Source organism: Hydra vulgaris, chromosome 05 (assembly GCF_038396675.1).
Source record: "Hydra vulgaris chromosome 05, alternate assembly HydraT2T_AEP".
Lineage (NCBI taxonomy): Eukaryota > Metazoa > Cnidaria > Hydrozoa > Anthoathecata > Hydridae > Hydra > Hydra vulgaris.
The window spans coordinates 24,407,501-24,427,168 of NC_088924.1; the positions used below are offsets into that span (position 1 = coordinate 24,407,501).

The window sequence follows — 19,668 nt, forward strand, 5'->3', positions numbered from 1 at the left end:
GAACAGTTAAACTCTAAAAGATGCCATAAAAACTGTAATCCAGCAGTTGTATGAGATTGGGGCAAAAGCAAAAAATCCAACTGCTCAACATAGAAGTATTATTCGTTAAACTGAAGTTTTATTGGAAAGATACAGAAATATTTCAAAGAACAAAAGTCGTAGTGGGCCAGCACAGCAGGTTGTCTTTTTGATATTACCACGATGCATTGAAGCTGATGAAAATAGAAGAAAATCACGTTTAGAAATAAAACATACCATCGGAAATGTAGATAAAATTTTGGCAAAAAAAGATGAAAGTAAGAAACAAGAATGCAAATAGAAGTTTAACGTGGTATCAAAGAAGAAGAGAGAAAGCGAAACTCCAAAGATTGTCTGGAAAAAAAAAAAGAATTATTGTCATCATCAGATAGTTTAAGCGAAGCAGACAATGCTATATCTTGCGATGAAGACTATATAGTTCAACAAAATAACTATTTTGTTGAGGAATATTGTCAGGAAAAATCTCCATTAAGTTCTAAACATGCAAAGGTACCTGCTTTAGATGTTATTCTTTCAGTACTTGCATCTGCACTTGGTTGTACAAATGTAAGTGACAGAAAAGCAGCATATATCTTAACATCAGCCATCCAAACGTGTAGTGACGGTGATATATCAAAACTACCAATATTTTGTAGTAGCATTAGAAGAAGCCGAGTAAAGCATCGTTTTCAACATTATGCTAACGTTAAGGCAGCCTTTAGTTTGGAGGGGCTTTTCGTTAATCAAATTGATAGAAAACTTTTGCACCAATTTCATGTGGGCCCAAAATTTTAGTTTTAATATTAGGAACAGCAAAACTTTTGGCAATTCCTAAAGTGGCACAAGGGACTAGTGAGCTTAAAGAAAAAGTAAAAATGGTTGCCATTTCTGATTTGAAATTGCAAAATTAAATAGTTGTGATTTCTTTCAATACTACGGCATAAAACACAGGTCAACTAAATGGTGCGTGCACAATTTTAGGATGAAAACTTGAAAAAAATTTGTCTGGTTGGCATGTCGCTTTCCTTTGCATAAAGTTTTGTGAGACGAGGTCTTCAAGGCAGATTCTTGGTCCATCCTCTGGTCCAAATGTGTTGTTATTTCGTCGATTTCAGGAATATTGGCCATGACATAACCAGGAACATGGATCAAAAAACATAAACATATTGCACCAATCATCGTTTAAATGAAGAACTTACAGAATTGAAGAGAGAGATAAAAGATTTTATTTTAGAAGTATTGAATTTACTTTGATCTTTCTTGAAAATATTCCACCTTCAGGTACACTGTTCCGAAATCCTGGTGCTTTTCACCGTACGAGGTGGATGTCTAAAATAATTTATGTTTTAAAGATTTTCTTATTTCAAATCCAATTTAAGCTCACCAAAGATGATCCAAACTTTTAAGTTACTGTAAAGATATAAAACTTGTTGCATATTTTTATGTTTTAAAAAAATATGTAACAAGTTTTATATCTTTACAAGAATACTCTAAAAAATTAAAATTTTTAAAAAAATTATAATTTTTAAGAGTATTTTTAAAAATTACTAAAAAAAAGCTGTTATTTTAAGGTTGATGAAGCAGTTCTAAATATTGTCCGATGTTCTTCAAATTTTTTGTGGTGTATTTACAAAGCAAAAGGAACTTAAAAATGTAAGTGCCTCTAAGATACGAAATCATTTTATTTTCTGAACCACCCTAACCTAATAAAAATAGACATCTGTTTAAGATTGGCACTATCAGATGTTTTATCAACTAAAATTGAAAACTACTGACTTTTATTAGTTTCAGAAATAAGAATCTCCGCAAAAACCTTTCCACAAAACTCTAGAAGTTGATTTTGTGTATTTTCATAAATGTATGTGGTATTTTTTAAATGACCTTATAAGATAGTGTCTCCTGCATTAATCCCAAAATTAGGTAGTTCAACAATGTTTCCTAATTTACTTTTTGAGGATTCTCCAATATTATAGGAGATTCTTCTATATTGTGTTTTAGTTGATTCTACTGACATTAATCCCAAAATTAGGTAGTTCAACAGTGTTTCCTAATTTACTTTTTGAGGATTCTCCAATATTATAGGAGATTCTTCTATATTGTGTTTTAGTTGATTCTACTGACATTAATCCCAAAATTAGGTAGTTCAACAATGTTTCCTAATTTACTTTTTGAGGATTCTCCAATATTATAGGAGATTCTTCTATATTGTGTTTTAGTTGATTCTACTGACATTAATCCCAAAATTAGGTAGTTCAACAATGTTTCCTAATTTACTTTTCGAGGATTCTCCAATATTATAGGAGATTCTTCTATATTGTGTTTTAGTTGATTCTACTGACAAAAGAGTCAACTTATAAAATCTTCATTAATTGAAGCTAAAATAAAGATTTAATTTTTTTTCAACAAATAAAAATGTAATTTTTTCATTGTTTACATTCATAGCAAAATAAAATAGAAATATTTTATGCAGCTTTGTGGCAAAACTTTTATTAATGGTATTAACCTGTTGAATAAAATAAGAATGTAAAAGTTAAATGTTATAGGAATGTTCAGAGAAACAGTTGTATATAAGCAAACATAGTTACAGTTACAAAAAGCATGTTATCTTTTTATAATAAATATAGTTCGCGAAAACATTGTTAACCCTTTCGCGACTGACTTAAAAACAGCTATATGACTGCGCGTAAAGTAACGATCTAGGATCATGATCAATTAAAAGAGTATAAAATAAAAATTACTAGTCAGAATTTTACAAATAAGACCTTGTTTTTTTTGTCAAAGAATTGGCTTTCATGAAATTAAAAAACTAAAAAAAAAATTTAATATCTTAGTGACGTGATCAAAATATATCATGTTGAAATTAACAAAAATATATAGTTTCTATATGTAACCTTTAACAAAAAAAGAAGAAATACATAAACATACCGTTTTTGAATTTAAATAAATGATACATTTATTTTGGTAGTCAAACAAAAAAAAATCTTTACCACTATTACTGAAAAAAATATCAAGGATCTCATTCATGACATGACATACTTTTTATCTGTTTTTGTCATTTTTTAAAATTAATTTTTGAGCGATCTATAAATGCAGTTAACAAACGGTTTAAAGCATTAACTTAAGAAATTATTCACATTTCAAAAATAAGTTTAAAGTTTTCCCCAATTGCTATAGATGATTTGAAATATTCAAAATTGTTTATGCACCGCCATGCGGGTCACTCGTCAATTAGAAACAAATTTTATGAACCGCCATACGGGTCACTCGTCACGAAAGGGTTAAAAAATATACCTTTAAGCTACAAAAACATGATCCATTTTAAAAGATGGCATTAAAACATTCATATCATGAAAATTTCTACCAAAACATATCAATAAATTAAACTGGTTAGATAATTAAACCGTTTAATTTTGTAAACAATTTTTTTTTTGCAACATTTTATTGTGTATTTACACTTCTCACATTTGAATGTGAGAAGTATGAATAGCATTTGGAATAGTATTCTTTCAAAACATATCTGCCATAATTACCAACTTGCGATGAAAATAATAAAGGCGCTTGGATTTTTGGATTAAAGTGGGCACAAAAAGACTGGAAAATAAGTACAGCCAAAGGGAAAAAAACCTTCAAGCCACGGGTTTTGAGTGTTGACGGCATACGAGTTTACAATAAAAATGTATTACTATAAATAAAACCATAAACTAGTCAGCCTATACCGTAAAATCATAAACTTATCTTAACTATTTATATCGTTTTTACTTTAAAAATGTGTTGAAATTTTATACTATTTTTTATTTCGATGATTATTTTGAGTTGTAGCCTTGGCCACAAAGGTTATACCCTCGATCCGCACCTGGGTGTTGATGGATTTTAATGTTTAATATACCTGTACAGTTTAGTCATGTTTTACGTTATAGCGAACTTGACTTAATCAGAAACAGAACATAAAAATCAAAGATATTGGTTATGCAAATACCTGAGTCCCCTTGGTTGTCTGCCATGGAAACAATTTTAACACACACTCATTAGAACTACACAAATGCTAAAAGTTTCAGTGCACCAGTTTGTTTGGAAGGTAGTCAAAAATATATTGCAAGATTCTGCTACAAAAAAGTTAAGCACATGCCCTAGCCTCCCTTGCTATATGTCTTAGGCCCTGAATACAATTTGAATATGCACTTTCATCGGCACAACAGAAATACCAAAAAATTCACAGCTCCAGCTAGTCTGAAAGGTAGTGGAATATCAATAGCAATATTCCGCTACAAAAAACGGGGACCATCCCCCATTATACATAAATGGAAATCTACATACTTGAAGATCAAGTACTTTATATTTTCTAAAAGAATTGCAATCCCGTCTTTCTCAATACAGGGATTCTGGGATTGAAATACACCAATCCTTGGACCACGGGATAACAGAGGTAGTTTTAATCATAACGCAGGTATTGAAGAAGTATACTCATACCAGCTCAGCGTTCATGCATACAAACCATTAAAACTGTGCACATTTATTTACTTGTTTTGTTTTCAGCAGCTTTTAGTTTTGTAAGCATAAAATTAAATAGCTGTTGCTGTAAACAGGCTAGAGTCTTGGTGACAAAGTGCTTTAACCTTGCTTTTGATGCTTTAATATTACATTGTTTTTACATTTAATTTTACATTGCTTTAATGAGAAGTTGTAATAATCTCTGATAATATTGTCACAAAATCATGTGACTGAGCTATAAAATTATCTTTGACTAAGTAAATATCAATTAATTATTTTTGTACACAGTTTTTAACTTTGTGCAATAGTTTGAACATTAACAGAAGGCGAGCAGCTTGCTGTAAACGCTTAAACTGTGTCTTGCAGTCCATTATCAAAGACAGTTGTTTTTCTAACTCAGCCTTTATATATTTTCTTGTTCTTGGTAGGTGATCGCCTAAATATTAGTATCAATTTGTGTAGTTTGTTTAGTTTAGTTTTAGGTCTTATATCTTCATAATTCTAGACGATTAAATCTTTCTTAATTTTTTCATTCTTAGATAAGTCACTGTTAAAAAATTTATTTTCAAGATCTGGCTAATTTGCATTCATTATTTATTTAAATTGATAATTACAGGTACTTAATAATAATTTTTTACATTTTTTATCATTTTATTGGTTTCATCACCCCTGAAAATAGCCAGATTCAAATTATTAAGTAAAAAGATCAATTAATATTAAAGTTATATGATTTGAAACCATTTAAATAAAGTCCATGAGTCCTCCTCAAAGCCAGAGACAAAAATTTTTAAGGAATAGTAATTTACTAATTACTCGTACCAATATAAAATTTAGCAGAATCTTAAATGTATGGTTATGATGTCTGAATAATCATTAATCTAGACAAGAAGCAATACAGAACAAAGTATAGAAACTTGAGGTACCCGAGAAATTACTAGAAATAAAAAGACTGTTGGCCTTCGAGGATGACATTAATAAAGCGGATAAAAAGAAACAATTCAATAATCTCAAAAACTTTTCCAGATACACCATGTAAAACAAACTTATAAAGAAAACCAGCATGTTGAACTCTGTAGAAAGCCTTAGATGTGTCAAAAACATTAAGCCTAGCCTTCATTTCATGGAGGCAGAGAGCGATAAAATCTTTCAGCTAAAGCAGTTAGCTTGTCAGCTGTAGATCTAAAGGATTCAAAACCGTATTAATTGTTTCACAGTAAATTATTTGACTTAAAATGTGGTGTAAAAAGTTTGTTTATCAAAGACTCAACAACCATGCTAATAACAAAAAGAAGACTAATCGGACAATAATCGGAGGAGTCAAATTGTTCTTCAGAGTTTTTGAAGATTGGAACAACAAATGCCTTTTTCCAGCAGGCAGGAAAACAAGATTTATTCAACCACTAATTACATAGTTTAGAGAGAAATGATGTGAGTTCTGGAAAACAGTTTTGTGAGACTGTAACATGAATGTTATACTGTCTGGACCACAAGCCATAAAAGAGTTTAATCGAGATATGACTATAGCAATAGAAGCTGGCGTAATTTGAATATCTAACAATGGGTTAACCTGTTTAATTAACACAAAATTACCCCACAAAAAGAGTTATCTTAGCAAATGCTAAATTACCAAAGTGAAGATGGTTTTCATGAAAATTTTGTAGTGAAGGACAATATAGAAAGACATTTCTTAGAGGATTTATTGAAAGTGTTACCACTCATTAATATAGAAATAAAAGCAAAATTGCAACAGTTATTAGCAAAAAAACGTAACTGTAGAAGACATAATTGAAAGCGCAAAAAAAGCATTTAAAAAAAAATCATCAATTAAAGAAGAAAAATCATATTCAAGATCAACTTAAATAATCTAAGAGTAATGATTATTTTTCATGACTGGAATATATAGTTTTGATGTCAAAAATTACTTTAAAGATGAGATAATTAGGATGATCATTAAAATGGTTGATGGAACACGGGAACCAATTTAGAACTTTTTGTACCCTAGAAGTTACTGGAAATAAAGAAGAGCGATTTTCTACAAAGACAACTTAAATGCAGTATTTAAAACAACTTGATGAAATAGTGCAACATTATTAAACTTTTTAAAATACACCATATGAAATAAGCTTATGGCAGAACAAAATCTATTTTGGATTTTGATTCACCTGTTCTGCTGCATTTTGACCTCATCGATCTGCACTTGACTTGCTTATTGTTGTAACAGAAAGCTTCTTTCGCGCATTAGATTAACGCAGCAAGGCATGGGCTATTGATTTTAGCTTTTTCTTGCCATGAAATAAAATAAAAAAAGATTACAAATTTAAATAGCAGTGGCTCAAGAAACAGAAAACCATGAAGGAGAGCTTAAATGGACTTGACCTAAAACCACCAAGAAGTAATAAAATTTTGATACCTGCCTAAACCTAGGAGAATATAAACAAGGTACAATTTTCAGCCAAAAAAAGAAAGTCATTACTCCTCGGAATATTAAAAACAATTATCAAATTAACTATTTGAGCAGGATACAAAAGTTTTGAGTTTTAGATTCTGCAGATTCAGTAGTATTTGAGCCAAGCCATTCAGTGCAATGAGCGTTTAAGTCATTAATAACAATAAGATTCGCTAAGGAATAATGAGAAAAGACTTAGTCAATTTGCTCAGAAACAACATTTTCAAAAAGTGAAGTCTTGAGAAGAAATAGCACAATAAGGAACAAATAGAAAGATGGTTAAATGAATAGGGTCTTAACAAAAACTAAAAAAAAAAAGTCAGAATATTAAAGCCTGATATTATGAAAAAAAGGTGAACTTTTATTTTAATTAAATGCACAGGCCAAGCAATGGTTATCGAAGTTTTTGTGAATCAAAAGATAACAGTTATAAATACCTAGATCCGAAGGAAAGAATCTGAAGATGAAAAAGCTAAATTTAAACTAATCTCAAAAGAGCAAGTAGGTCTGGTAAACATAGAAAAAATTAACATTCCACATATAAAAAGTTACTTTTAAGGTCGACGCTAGCAATTTCTAACTGCTATACTTAAAGTGTTTAAAGATAGCAAAAAATTGCCGACCTTAAATGGTATGATAGCATCTGATCAAATTTATCAGGTATAGATTCATTGTAATACTGAACAAATTTAGATTTTTTGTTTTGATATTAACAGTGGTTTCTACCGGATAAGTCAAGAAATATAAGTAATTTAGTTTGGAACCAAAATTTTATAATTTACAGTATTCCTTACATTCATGAACATCAGTATCCTTTTTTGCTTTTATGTTTCTTCTTTTTCTATCATTCCTCAGTACATCTAATACTTTTGATTCTTTAAATGGTATTGAGTTAATAATTTAAAGGTTACATTTTAACTTTATTACAAGTTACAACCATTTGTAAAAAATTGTTATCTAAAAATGAAATTTATACTGAGAGTTTAAAAAGCGTTGTTAAATTAAGCTTTAAAATCCTTTTAACAAATTGTTATCACTCTAAAAATCAAATACCAATACAACACAAATGATATTTAACATTTAATTAGCGCTTTTTAAATCATTATTTTTTTTGGTGCTCTAGTATTTTGCTTACTCAATTGTTCTTTAAAAAAAAATTGAAATGTTTTATCTAATAGTAAAAACAACCTTTTTTTCTTGCAAAACTATTGCAGCTAAAGGTTGTTTTTGTCATTGATAAGAACACGCTTCTACGGTGGAATCAATAAGTGCTTAAGAAACAAAAAGTTCTTATTACTTTCTATTTATTTAGTTAAGGAAAGTCACGCAACCACATCATAGCATATAAATTTTTATATTGAGACTTTTTTTCAGTTAAAGCATAGTTATACTAAAAGGATTTTGTAAAAAGCTTTAACTAAGTTAATATTCTAGAACAGTGGTTTCTCTTTAAGCAGCCCGTTTTTTGTTTTTGTTTGTAATAATCATTTTAGTTTTTGTTTTTTCAACATTTTTTAACAAAATAGGCTTCGACATTTAATTATAGAAATAAAAATCATTAATATAAAATACTCTTATTGAGGTCAACGTTCAGTTTATTATAATATCGTTTAGATTTTTTTTAATATACTTATTTTCAAAAGAATGTTATGATTTTATTTTTTTATTAGAAAATTTTTGTTTGCGTAATTTTAAACAAATCTCAGAAGTATAAAAATATTAAAACCTTAATGTAAAAATTTCACCTAATCAATTAATAACCCAGCGGGCACACAACGTTGGAATAACGTTAAAATAAAGTTGATTGACGTTGATCAACGTTATTTCAACGTTATTCCAACGTCCTATGACCGCTGGGAAAAGTCTACAGATTTACTAAAATGGAAATCAAAAAAATTTACCTGTATAGAGTTCGCATGATCCTGGTATAATAATCACCTATAAAATAAATATCTTAGTTAAAACATCGTTAGCAATTGAATTAATAACTTTTATTTTTGAAACTCACTAGTTAAAATGCTTTTATTAATGAAGTTCATTGAATTTAAAAATATTAGTAAAATAAAATAATGTTAAAAAATATACATATAAATATAAGAAACAAATATATAAAAATAATCGAATTAAATTGCAGTAAATAGAAATATAAAAATAGTAAAAGGCTCATTAACTATATTCTTTATTTTTTGTATTTTGATTCATAAAATATAAATATTCTAGTTTCTACATATTTAAAAAAAAAAAGTTGTAAAAGATCTTTTTATTTAATACAATGCTTCCTCTGTCATTGTGATTTTGTTAATAAAATTGTTCTCGTTTTTCTTAAAGTAAACATAATTCAAAAAATTATTAGTTGAAGTTTTTAAAATCAAATTAAAAAGATTTTAAAATAAAATGACTTTAAAAAATTAAAAAAGTATTGTAAATTAGGAACTAAGGAAAGTTTGTAAATAAGGAAATAAGGAAGGAAGTTTTGTAAATAAGGAAATAAGGAAGGAAGTTTTGTAAATAAGGAAATAAGGAAGGAAGTTTTGTAAATAAGGAAATAAGGAAGGAAGTTTTGTAAATAAGGAAATAAGGAAGGAAGTTTTGTAAATAAGGAAATAAGGAAGGAAGTTTTGTAAATAAGGAAATAAGGAAGGAAGTTTTATAAATAAGGAAATAAGGAAGGAAGTTTTGTAAATAAGGAAATAAGGAAGAAATTTTTGTAAATAAGGAAATAAGGAAGATTGATTAAGCCGTTCTTGATCAATCTAAAAATAAGAACTGAAATCTTATTAAAAAAAGAAATAAAGTTTTTTCAAAACTAAAGTTTAAATTTTATTTTTTGGCTTATCCACTGTATTTATCTCTCCAAGTTTGCATTGAGATGGCATATAATAAAAGAATTTATTCATTCTTTTTTTTAATGGATATACTTTTGTTACAACTGTAACTCAATCCTTACTCCAAAACATAAGCTTTTATAATCAAGGCTGCTGTGTGAAACAAATTAAGCATGTTATAATCAAAGTTGTGGTGGAGATTGAACCGGAAACATTATGTTCACGAAACACTCTTTATCAGCCATCCCAACCATCCATATACAGCTTTTAATTAAGCATACCATTTAACATTAAGTATGCGGTACTATAAACCAATATAAAAGTTGTGCTTATAGATACATGCATATTTACCAATAACAAATGTTTGCGACAAAATTTTTCTAATTTTTGGAGTATATAACTATCCTTTTATAAAAACTATTCGAAGCTGAAATTGTTTTGCCTCATATTTTAAAACATTACACCCGCATTTCTGTCCACTGTCTTTTTTTACTTAACAAATAAAAAAAAATAAAAAAAATAGTAAAAGAGACCCAGCAATTTATTGACCAACCTTTTCATGATCAGCTTTAAGTAATACAAAAACTTATCAAAATTAATATTAGAAAGTAGCTAAAATCCAGTAACTTAATTGTTATTAAATATTCTACTTAATTATTATAATTGCCTTGGTTTTACAAAACCATTATATTATTACCTTGGTTTTACAAAACCAAGGTAATAATATAAGTAAAAACTTTATATGAATAAACACTTTGCAGTCAGATTAAATAAAAGCTTACTCTGAACTAGAAACATTGAAATCCATTTTTAAGTATTAATTTAATCATCATCTATGATTTTTTTTATTAAAAAATAAGAAGAACTAAGAAAAAAAATATTGCTTTTAAAAAAAAACCTGTAAACAACAAACGTTTAAAGTTAATCAAATATATAAACTATTATTACACTATTTTTTCAATAGCAGCTTGTTTTAATGCATTTTAATGCCTGTTTCAGCATTGATTCCATCTAAATAAAAAAGTTCTTAAATAACAGCTAATATTTTTCAACAACAATATTAGCAGCAGTTCTTTTTTTTCTGCTGGTTGTGGTTTAAAAGTTAATCATCATAATTTCTTTTGCAGTCTAAAGTTTGCAAAATTTTTGATAATTTCATCATTATGTGCTATGACATCAAATGTGAGACATTAATGGATAAAAGATAAAGAGATAGTGTTTACAGTGTCTGGCTACTTGAGCTATTTAAAAAAATTAATTTAGAGTAAAAAGGTAATCTAAAAAGTAAACTAATGAGCTCTTTTAAATAAAAAGTGCACATTGAGACAAAGAAACTACTTACTTCTATTGTGAACTTGTTAAGATGAATATTATTAACTTTATACTTAATCTTTGAAGTTGTTGGAGATTAAGGCTGCAAAATTAAAAAAGTTTATTTTTAATGGAACATCAGCAATTGAAATGTGTAATTGCAATTGTGTAATTGCTCTGACATTTTTCATTAAGTATTGTTAAAACCAGTTTGTTAACATTTGGCCAATTCTTAGCAACTTTAAAAAATGTTTCTTCATTCAACATTCAAATCAGATAAATCAGATTTTAACATTTAAAGTATCTTGGGCTTTTGCCATAAGTTCTATACAAATTTTATACAAAGGACATTACTTTTTTAATCCAAAATCATACATATAATGCCTTTTCCCACAATTTTATTGAAAGACTTTATATATCAAAATGGCTTGAAAAGTTATCCATTTTTTTTAAATTTCTTTTTATTTAAGCATTAATTTATTGACTAGCAAAATGTTAAGACTTGGTCTCACTTTATCTGAAAGAAAATTTAATTTGAGCAAAACCAAAACATTAAATCGATTCTGCTTTTTTTAAAGCATATCTGAAATATTACCGTACCTTGGATAGCATTTGATGTTTCAGTCTGTACTCTTTTTTTTGAGTGAATCAAATAATTTAACCTTAGTTGGGCAATGGTATTTATGCTTTCACCTTAGTTAGACATTGGTATTTATGCTATAATTGAAATTGGTATGAATGCTTCTCAGCAGATGTATGTGTTTTCGGAGTTCTGATACTAGTGAACATTAACTGCTGAAAATGAACTTGAACTAAAGTCATTTGCTTTAAATTATTTTTAGATTGGTGTTTTTTGTCTCTCTGAAGTTAAAGAAAATACTTTATTCAACCAAATTTATAGTTTTTTTGTTTCTTTTTTTGTTGCTATTTTTTTTGTTTTGATTTGATACTATGGGCATAAAACGAACCTTGATCTTTTGTATTATATTCTTAATTTTTTTCAACATTTAATTAACATTATTTTCTGCTAAAGTAACACATGTTTATGTGCTGTTATATGCGTAAAAAAGCGTCAACAACACTAATAATCTCTCTTGGCTATATAGACATTGTGTTTGCTGTCGGAAAAAAATGTTAATAATTTTAAAATTGTCAAAAAAACGCTATCTGCATTTATACCAATATCATTATCTCTATCTATACCTAATATATACTATCTGCATCTATAAAAAAATATTATTTGTATATATACGTGTATATAACGATTTGTTCAACCCACTCAATTTAGGAAGAAATTTTTTTATAGAAAACAAATGGAAAAATAAAAACAAAAGAAGATTTTTAAAAATATGACATTCATAAGAATCAACTATACGAATATCATTAAATTTACCTTATAAAACATATTATCCATACTAACTATTATCAAAAAAAGGTCAGTTTATGCATATTTCTTTTTTTTTCATAAAGTCTTCATTTTTCATAATCTTGAAATAAAAATGCTTTTCGCTTTATGCTCTTAATCTCAATAAAGCTTGAGGTTGTAACTATTTACTTAGAGCCTGTTTATATGGAAAGCAGGAAATATCGACGTTATCAATATTTTAACTTAATTTTATTTTGCTTATATATGAATAAACGAGCTAGCCCGGATAGCGATATCTCACTGTTTTTTGCCAAAATCTCGGGCTGGGTAATTTCTTATATAAATTTGTACACATGCGTACAATTTCTTACGACTTATAAATTTGAAAGCTTCCGCGTAAAATAATAAATTTAATAATAAAACTGGCAATTTCCGTGTACTTAAAATTTTAGTTGTTTTGCTTTTATAATTTACAATTAATTTTCGATTTTATTAGTTGCAGTTTTATTTATATTGCTGCAACTCTCACTCAAAATGGCTGATTTTATCAATGGGATTATAATATGGTAGATAACCTTAGAAACTGTGCTATCAGCTATAAAGCAAGGATGCTTTATAAAAACCTTGACTTTGATGCCGATAAAGTTGGTTTATATAGAGAAGTTCGCTTATCTATGGCAGAGATCTATAAAAAGAGTTGTATTTTGGGCCTGTTACCATCGATACTTTAAATGAAAAGGACTCAAAAGAAGTAATAAAATAAGGAATTAAACGAGTTCAAGAAAAATTGAAGGAAATTCGCCAAAAGTTTTTAAAAGCAGTTGTTGGTGAAAGTCGATGTATATCTGATTTTTTAATTGACGTAAACTGATTTTTCAATTGATCAAGGCTTATCAGAAGAGATAGAGATAGTAACAGTGATACTGCAGAAATTATTAATAACCCTTAAAAAAGAAAAAGCTGTTTACCATAACTCATTGACAACAAAAGAAAGCACTTGGAACGAAATTTAAGCGCCGCCCAACGCGACCAACTATTGCTTAAAGAAGCTAGAAACGACACTCAATTCGGAATAGAATCGGCAGAAGCAATGCGAGAATCGACAAAGTGCTTCACCGAAAGTATTAACACTGTAAGTAAATCAATAACTGACCTAGAAAATGACATAAGTCGTTCTATTGAGCTTTTGGCACAAGCTATGATAGTACAAACTCGACAACAATCATCAAACTAAATTCACAAATGCAATTTAGTCCCTTAGTGTTACGAACAAATACTTGTCTAGATAAAATAACACAAATAATTTTAAAAAGAGTCTTTATAAAAAATTTGTTAAAGATGCTTATTATATATATATATATATACATACATATATATATATATATATATATATATATATATATATATATATATATATATATATATATATGTATGTGTTTTTTTGTGTGTATGTTTAATTTATCAAGTCTGTAAGGGTTCTTCGTATAACTAATATTTCAGCTTCATTTATAGAATATATTGGGTTTGGTACGTTTTTGTATTCTTTTTCGTTTCTTTTAATGGGAACTGTTTGTGATTTAGCTAGGTCGTTTTCAAAATAAGAATTTGTTTTTTCACATATGTTATGCAATGCAAAACAAACATAAATAACAGTAGGAACAGCTTCTGGTTTAAGATCAACCTTTTTTTGTTTAATAACCCATATAGCTTTAAGGCGACCAAAAGTGCACTCAATAGGAATTTGTGCTGCTTTGAGCATGTTGTTAAAAATTATCTCTTCATTATTTGAACAATGTTTATATTCTTTCATACAGAATGGTAGTAATGGATAGGCTGGATCACCAATAAGATAATTAAGTATCTTCTCTGCTTTTTTTGTTGATTTTTGAAACGTCTGAGGAAGAATAGCATTTCTTAACTTCATATTTATTGTTGAGTTTGCAAACACTTTAGCACTATAAACACTTCCTGGCCACATGCACTCAACATCCAATATATAGCCTTTGTATTCGCATACAGCTTGAGCACTAAGAGAAAAATATTGCTTATAGCAAAAAAAAACTTGTGAGTTAGTTAACGGACAACGAACAGGGATATAGGTGCCATCAATGCATCCGAAGGCTTGTATCATTTCAAATTTACTTTCAAACTCTGATACTTTATTTCGCATTTCAGTTTGATTTCTTGGAAGAAACAGATACTTTGGCCCATGGTACTTTGATATTGCCTTACAAACTGAAATCTATCTCGGTAGAAGCAATGCATACTGCAATTCCAAAAGTATTTGCAGTCATTCCCAAAGGTTCATTATCTTTTAAGTAATATAAAGTAATAGCTACTTTTTTATCTGCTGATAGAGCTCTAGAGTTAGGCGAAAAACGGTCAGGAAATAAATAATGGCTTAACTCTGAAACCAAATTCATGAAAAGAAACCGTGAAAGCCTTAAAATTGTTTTCCATACATTAATTGGAGCTACATCAGTTATTATATTATCCCACCATAAATCAGTTCTGCCAGTTTATACCAGCAACTACGATTTTTTCTTTTAAGGCGCCTCTTGTTTCATCTTTTGAATTAATTGTGATCGTTTTCGTAATAGAGTAATGTTTAAAAAATTATCAAATTTAAATTTGTAAAGCTTGTATAATACTATTAGGTTTTTAAGAAGCATTATTTGTGTTATAACACTAGTTTAACATATTGTTAAATGCGATGTAATTTTTTGTCGATAGGCGCCATCTTTAAAGTTATTATTTTACAGATGAAGAGGCTAGCCCTGCTAGAAAAAGCTAGACTAACCACGATTTCATTTTTTATATTTTTTTTTTGGCGAAAATTCATATAAACGCAATTTTAAAACTGGCTTGTTTTCCGGGCTAGCTCCGCAAACGCGCAAGCCCTTTTCCATATAAATAGGCCCTTAAGGGTTATTTTTAAGCTCAAAGCTTTATTTCAACTAAGTTTAGAACACGTGGGTGACTAGTTATTTTTTTAAAACTTTATTTCAGAATTTGGCGTAGTATTTTCAAATTATTGCGTTGAAATTTTATTGAGCAAAAATGTTTAACTGCTTAAACTTTCGTTGCAGTATTACTTGAAAAAAAAAATTTTAAATCTCTCTACACTACACTTGGTAAGAAGAAGAGTTAAAAAATCCAATGTGCAATGTCAATATTCATTGAAAAAACTGGTATTATTTCATTCCTACAAAATGCTTACAATCATCTTTGTGTTAAAAAAAATTTTTTAATCAGCACAAGGATAATTGCCATTCAGATGCCATGAACTTGTAAAACTGGACAATTTCATCATGAAATTGTGTATCTAAGTCTGAAGAATAAATACTATACAATTTATTCAAACAACATTGAGGTGGCGATGTAACTATCTACATTATTGACATACTTAATTGTCATAAAGTTATTCAATTTTATACAAATCTTCTTGAATAAGTCTGGGTATTGGTACAAGTTAACAATGTAATGACGTCAACTAAGTTAACAAACATATAGTTATAAGATGTATGTAAAAATCAAATAATGATAGTTAAATATAAAATTTTCCTCATTCCTTAAAATTAGCTCATAGCTTAATTAAGAAGCACTACAATGACTATTTGATTGTTGGTGATTTTAACCCCCCTAATATAAAGTGATCTAATAATGGTATTATATATTTTAGCCCTAATAATCCTACCAAATATGGTTTACGGAATATTTACCAAAAGAGCTTCTTTTCAAAACATGTCACACTTCCTACTTTCCAGGCTGACTATAGTTTCTCAAATAATATGTTGGACTTGTTATTTACTTTACAACATTAATTCTATTTTAAACTTGTCTACTGTACTTGTAATGACACTAAGGGTTATTTTAGTATCACATGGAGATTCTTAGTTTCAGAATCGTTTTCCGAAAATGAATTTCAATCGTTTAGTTACAACAAAAGTGATTACAATTCAATATCAAACTTATTGCGTCAATCGACTGGGATATTTCTACATAAAACTGCGGATTAAATGTTCAATATACTAATTTCTAATTATCGCACTGTTTGCAATTATTTTGTTTCCAAGATTAATAAAACAAAACAAAAAGTATGATCCATAAGTTACCCCACAAATTAAAACCTGATCCGTGCAAAAAAATCTGCCGGGCATGTTAGTTGCTCAACCAAATGTATAAATAATTAGTTTAAAATAAATTACAATCGTCTTAATCGCTCGGTAAAAGCTGAAGTATTTTAAGTAAAAAAAGCGCAAAAATAAGGAACAATATCAAAATCCCAAACAACCCAAAACTCGTGTACAAACTTATCAACAAACTACAGTAAATTACAAATAAATTTCGTTCTCTCAGAGATACGTAAGGAAAATTACTTAAGCTCTTCCTGCTACAGTTAATCTTCTGAACTCTCAATTTAAATCAATGTTTACACTTAAAAGGTCTGAATATTTTCAATTGCTAAATAAAAGTGATACTGAATCTGAGTGCACTTATAACGAAAACTTAAATTTCTCTATCTCAGACATAAATCAGGAACTTGCCCTTATAGATCTTTTCGAATCTAAACCCTTATAAATCTTTCGGATTTGAAGGCTTGCATCTCTTAATACTAAAAAATGTGACAAAAGCTTCGCAATTTAATTAATAAAATTCTTTCATGAATCCTTTAATTCTGGAGTAGTACTCACTATGTGGAAATAGCGAATATTATTCTGGGCTTTAAAAATAAAGGAGATAAATTACTAGCCAAAAACTATAGACCTATTTCACTAGTCTCTGTTTCTAAGTCCCTACAAATTCTTGGCTTTCTGAAATAGACATTTACTTTTATTGATGAAAATATGGCTTTCAAAATTAAAAAAAAAGTTCCAGACACAATGACTTCCAGACACAACCATTTGTATAATAGTTCAGCAAAATACTGGAACGAACTACACTTTTTCTACTACACTTTGATTTCTTTCAAAAGTAGACTAGACTCCTAGTTGTAGAAAAAAATTGTAACAATATTTTATATTTTCTACAGTGCGGTGTTTTCCCTCCTTGCTGTATGCATACATTATATGTAAATTTACAGCTACAATTATAATAAATAGTAATAAACAATACAAATTTCTTGCAATCATCATGCTGATCAAGTCCTTTCATTTTCCCTGAACTTGTACAACTGGACAATTTCATCAAAAAAATGTGTATATAATTGGAAGGAAAAATGCAATGCAAGGATTTGGCAGCTACGGTATTCTCTTATTCTATGTGAACTCGACAGCAAATAGGATTTCCTTCAAGCTAATTTTTGACTTGTCTATTATAATGGAAAGGTGTTTGTGATGAAAAAAAGTTTCAATTTGTTACTACGGGATAAAACCATTTCATTCTAATTTCTTGCATTTTAATGCTTGTACTGCTTATGTAAATTATATTAAAAAGTTAAAGTTTTTACTTTTTAATTTTACTCTTAACTTTTACTTTTAACGTAAAAGTAAAAATATCCTTATGAAAAAAAGCAAACTAGAAAGCCTAAAGTTAACTAACAATAAAAATTAGTTATTTTGTAATTGTTTTGGTTAACATGTGTGTCTACTTATTCCGCGCAGTCATATTACTTTATGCATTAAGAAAGCTTGACGTTTTTTACATATTTATGCTTTTACAGTAATGATATAGAGGTACTAACAAATTAACAACTGGAGTAGAACTTATGTTAAAAAACCATAAACCCTTGTTGTGACCTTACTTTTTATATAACCCAGGTGGAGCTACGACAGTGCCCGTGGGTTAACTCGGCATAATTTGTACTGCGCTTGTTGCTATTTTAATGTCATCAAATAAAACAGTTTTTTATTTTGTGCGTGGAAATTCGATTTTGGATCCACAATGTAACTTTCTCAGTGTTTTATTCGAGATTTTGTTGCGGATTTACTAATGCACTTAACAAAAATATTATTATTTGTAATAATACAACAACAGAGTTCTTAGACTTGAAAAGTTTTGGTAATATATATTTAATTTATACATGATGGAATTAGGGTAAAATAAACTTTTTGCTACTTAAATCATATTGTTTATGGAAACTTAATGTATAAATAATGGTATCAAGTTGTTTATATTCTATTGATATTACAAGATAAGATATAAGATAATACAGTGGAATCTATCGTAGTGGAATCATAGCATGGTGGATTTTCACCATTGCTTGATAGTTTTTAAACAGTTATGGATATTTAAGGTGTGGCAGGGCGACACGGGTTACGAAGTGGAGGGGCGCAATCGTAAACTTCTAAAAAAAGTCCCCTTTATCTAGTAAGTTCTTAAACAAAAATAAAGTCTTTAACACAAAAAAACTGGGTTGGTGTTTTCGGCTCAATATTGCTAAGCTTGAAATCAAAATTTTAAAATAATTTATCCGTTATATATTTTTTAACAAACTTTTAAAAGTATTTCTTACCAAAAATATGAGAAAAATTTTCATTCTTTTATAAAAATGTTTTGTTGCTTCACATTGTGTTGATTGTGTCATTGTGAAATTTTATTAATTTGAACTTTTCAAATGTCGAGGAGAGTAAACATTTTAAGCTATTATTATATCTTATACTAATATATCAGTAAAGCTTCAAACATGTAAAACATCGAAATGAAAGATGAATAAAAGCGATTTGATATAAAAAATTTATTTCACTAGAGTAAGTAAATTAGATTACAAAACTAGATGAATAAATCAAAATAACTAAATTATTGACTACAAAAAGGTTTGGTGTGGTCTAAGCAATTTTTTTTTTTTTTAAATCAAGTGCAGGTTTTTTAATATTTGAACTGATATTCAAATTGAAGCAACTAATGTTGTGAAAATTAATAGATCTTTTTAACACTTTATGTGTCTATAAAAAGTGGAAACTTAAATAATATAGTTAAACTGAAATTTTTTCCTTTTAAATTTTTAATAATCTTTCATTTTCTTTTTGTAAACTCATATTATGTATTAATTTTTTATCAGTTTTAATCATTTTTTAAATTTAAAGATAATGAATAATCCAAAGCTGGCATCCAAGAGTTTTATATAATAGTTGTTTTATTTGTTATATGTATTTGATGGTTGTATATGATATTTGATTTATATGATATTTATATATATATATATATATATATATATATATATCTTGTATATGATACTTGATTTATGTGATAGTTGTTAAGACAAAGGTGGTTAA

General features: G+C 28.2%; 1 protein-coding gene across 1 annotated transcript in view; it reads right to left on the reverse strand.

Annotated features, from left to right (window-relative positions):
• LOC136080706 (uncharacterized) overlaps nucleotides 1–19,149 on the reverse strand; it is a 172,441-nt gene extending 153,292 nt beyond the window's left edge. The window contains exons 1-2 of the mRNA XM_065797696.1: nucleotides 18,909–19,149; nucleotides 8,854–8,890 (exon numbers count right to left, since the gene is read on the reverse strand). Of these exons, the coding sequence (XP_065653768.1) occupies nucleotides 8,854–8,890; nucleotides 18,909–18,980 (109 nt within the window). The 5' untranslated portion in view covers nucleotides 18,981–19,149. The remainder of the gene's footprint in view (nucleotides 1–8,853; nucleotides 8,891–18,908) is intronic.
• Between the last annotated feature and the right edge of the window lie 519 nt (nucleotides 19,150–19,668).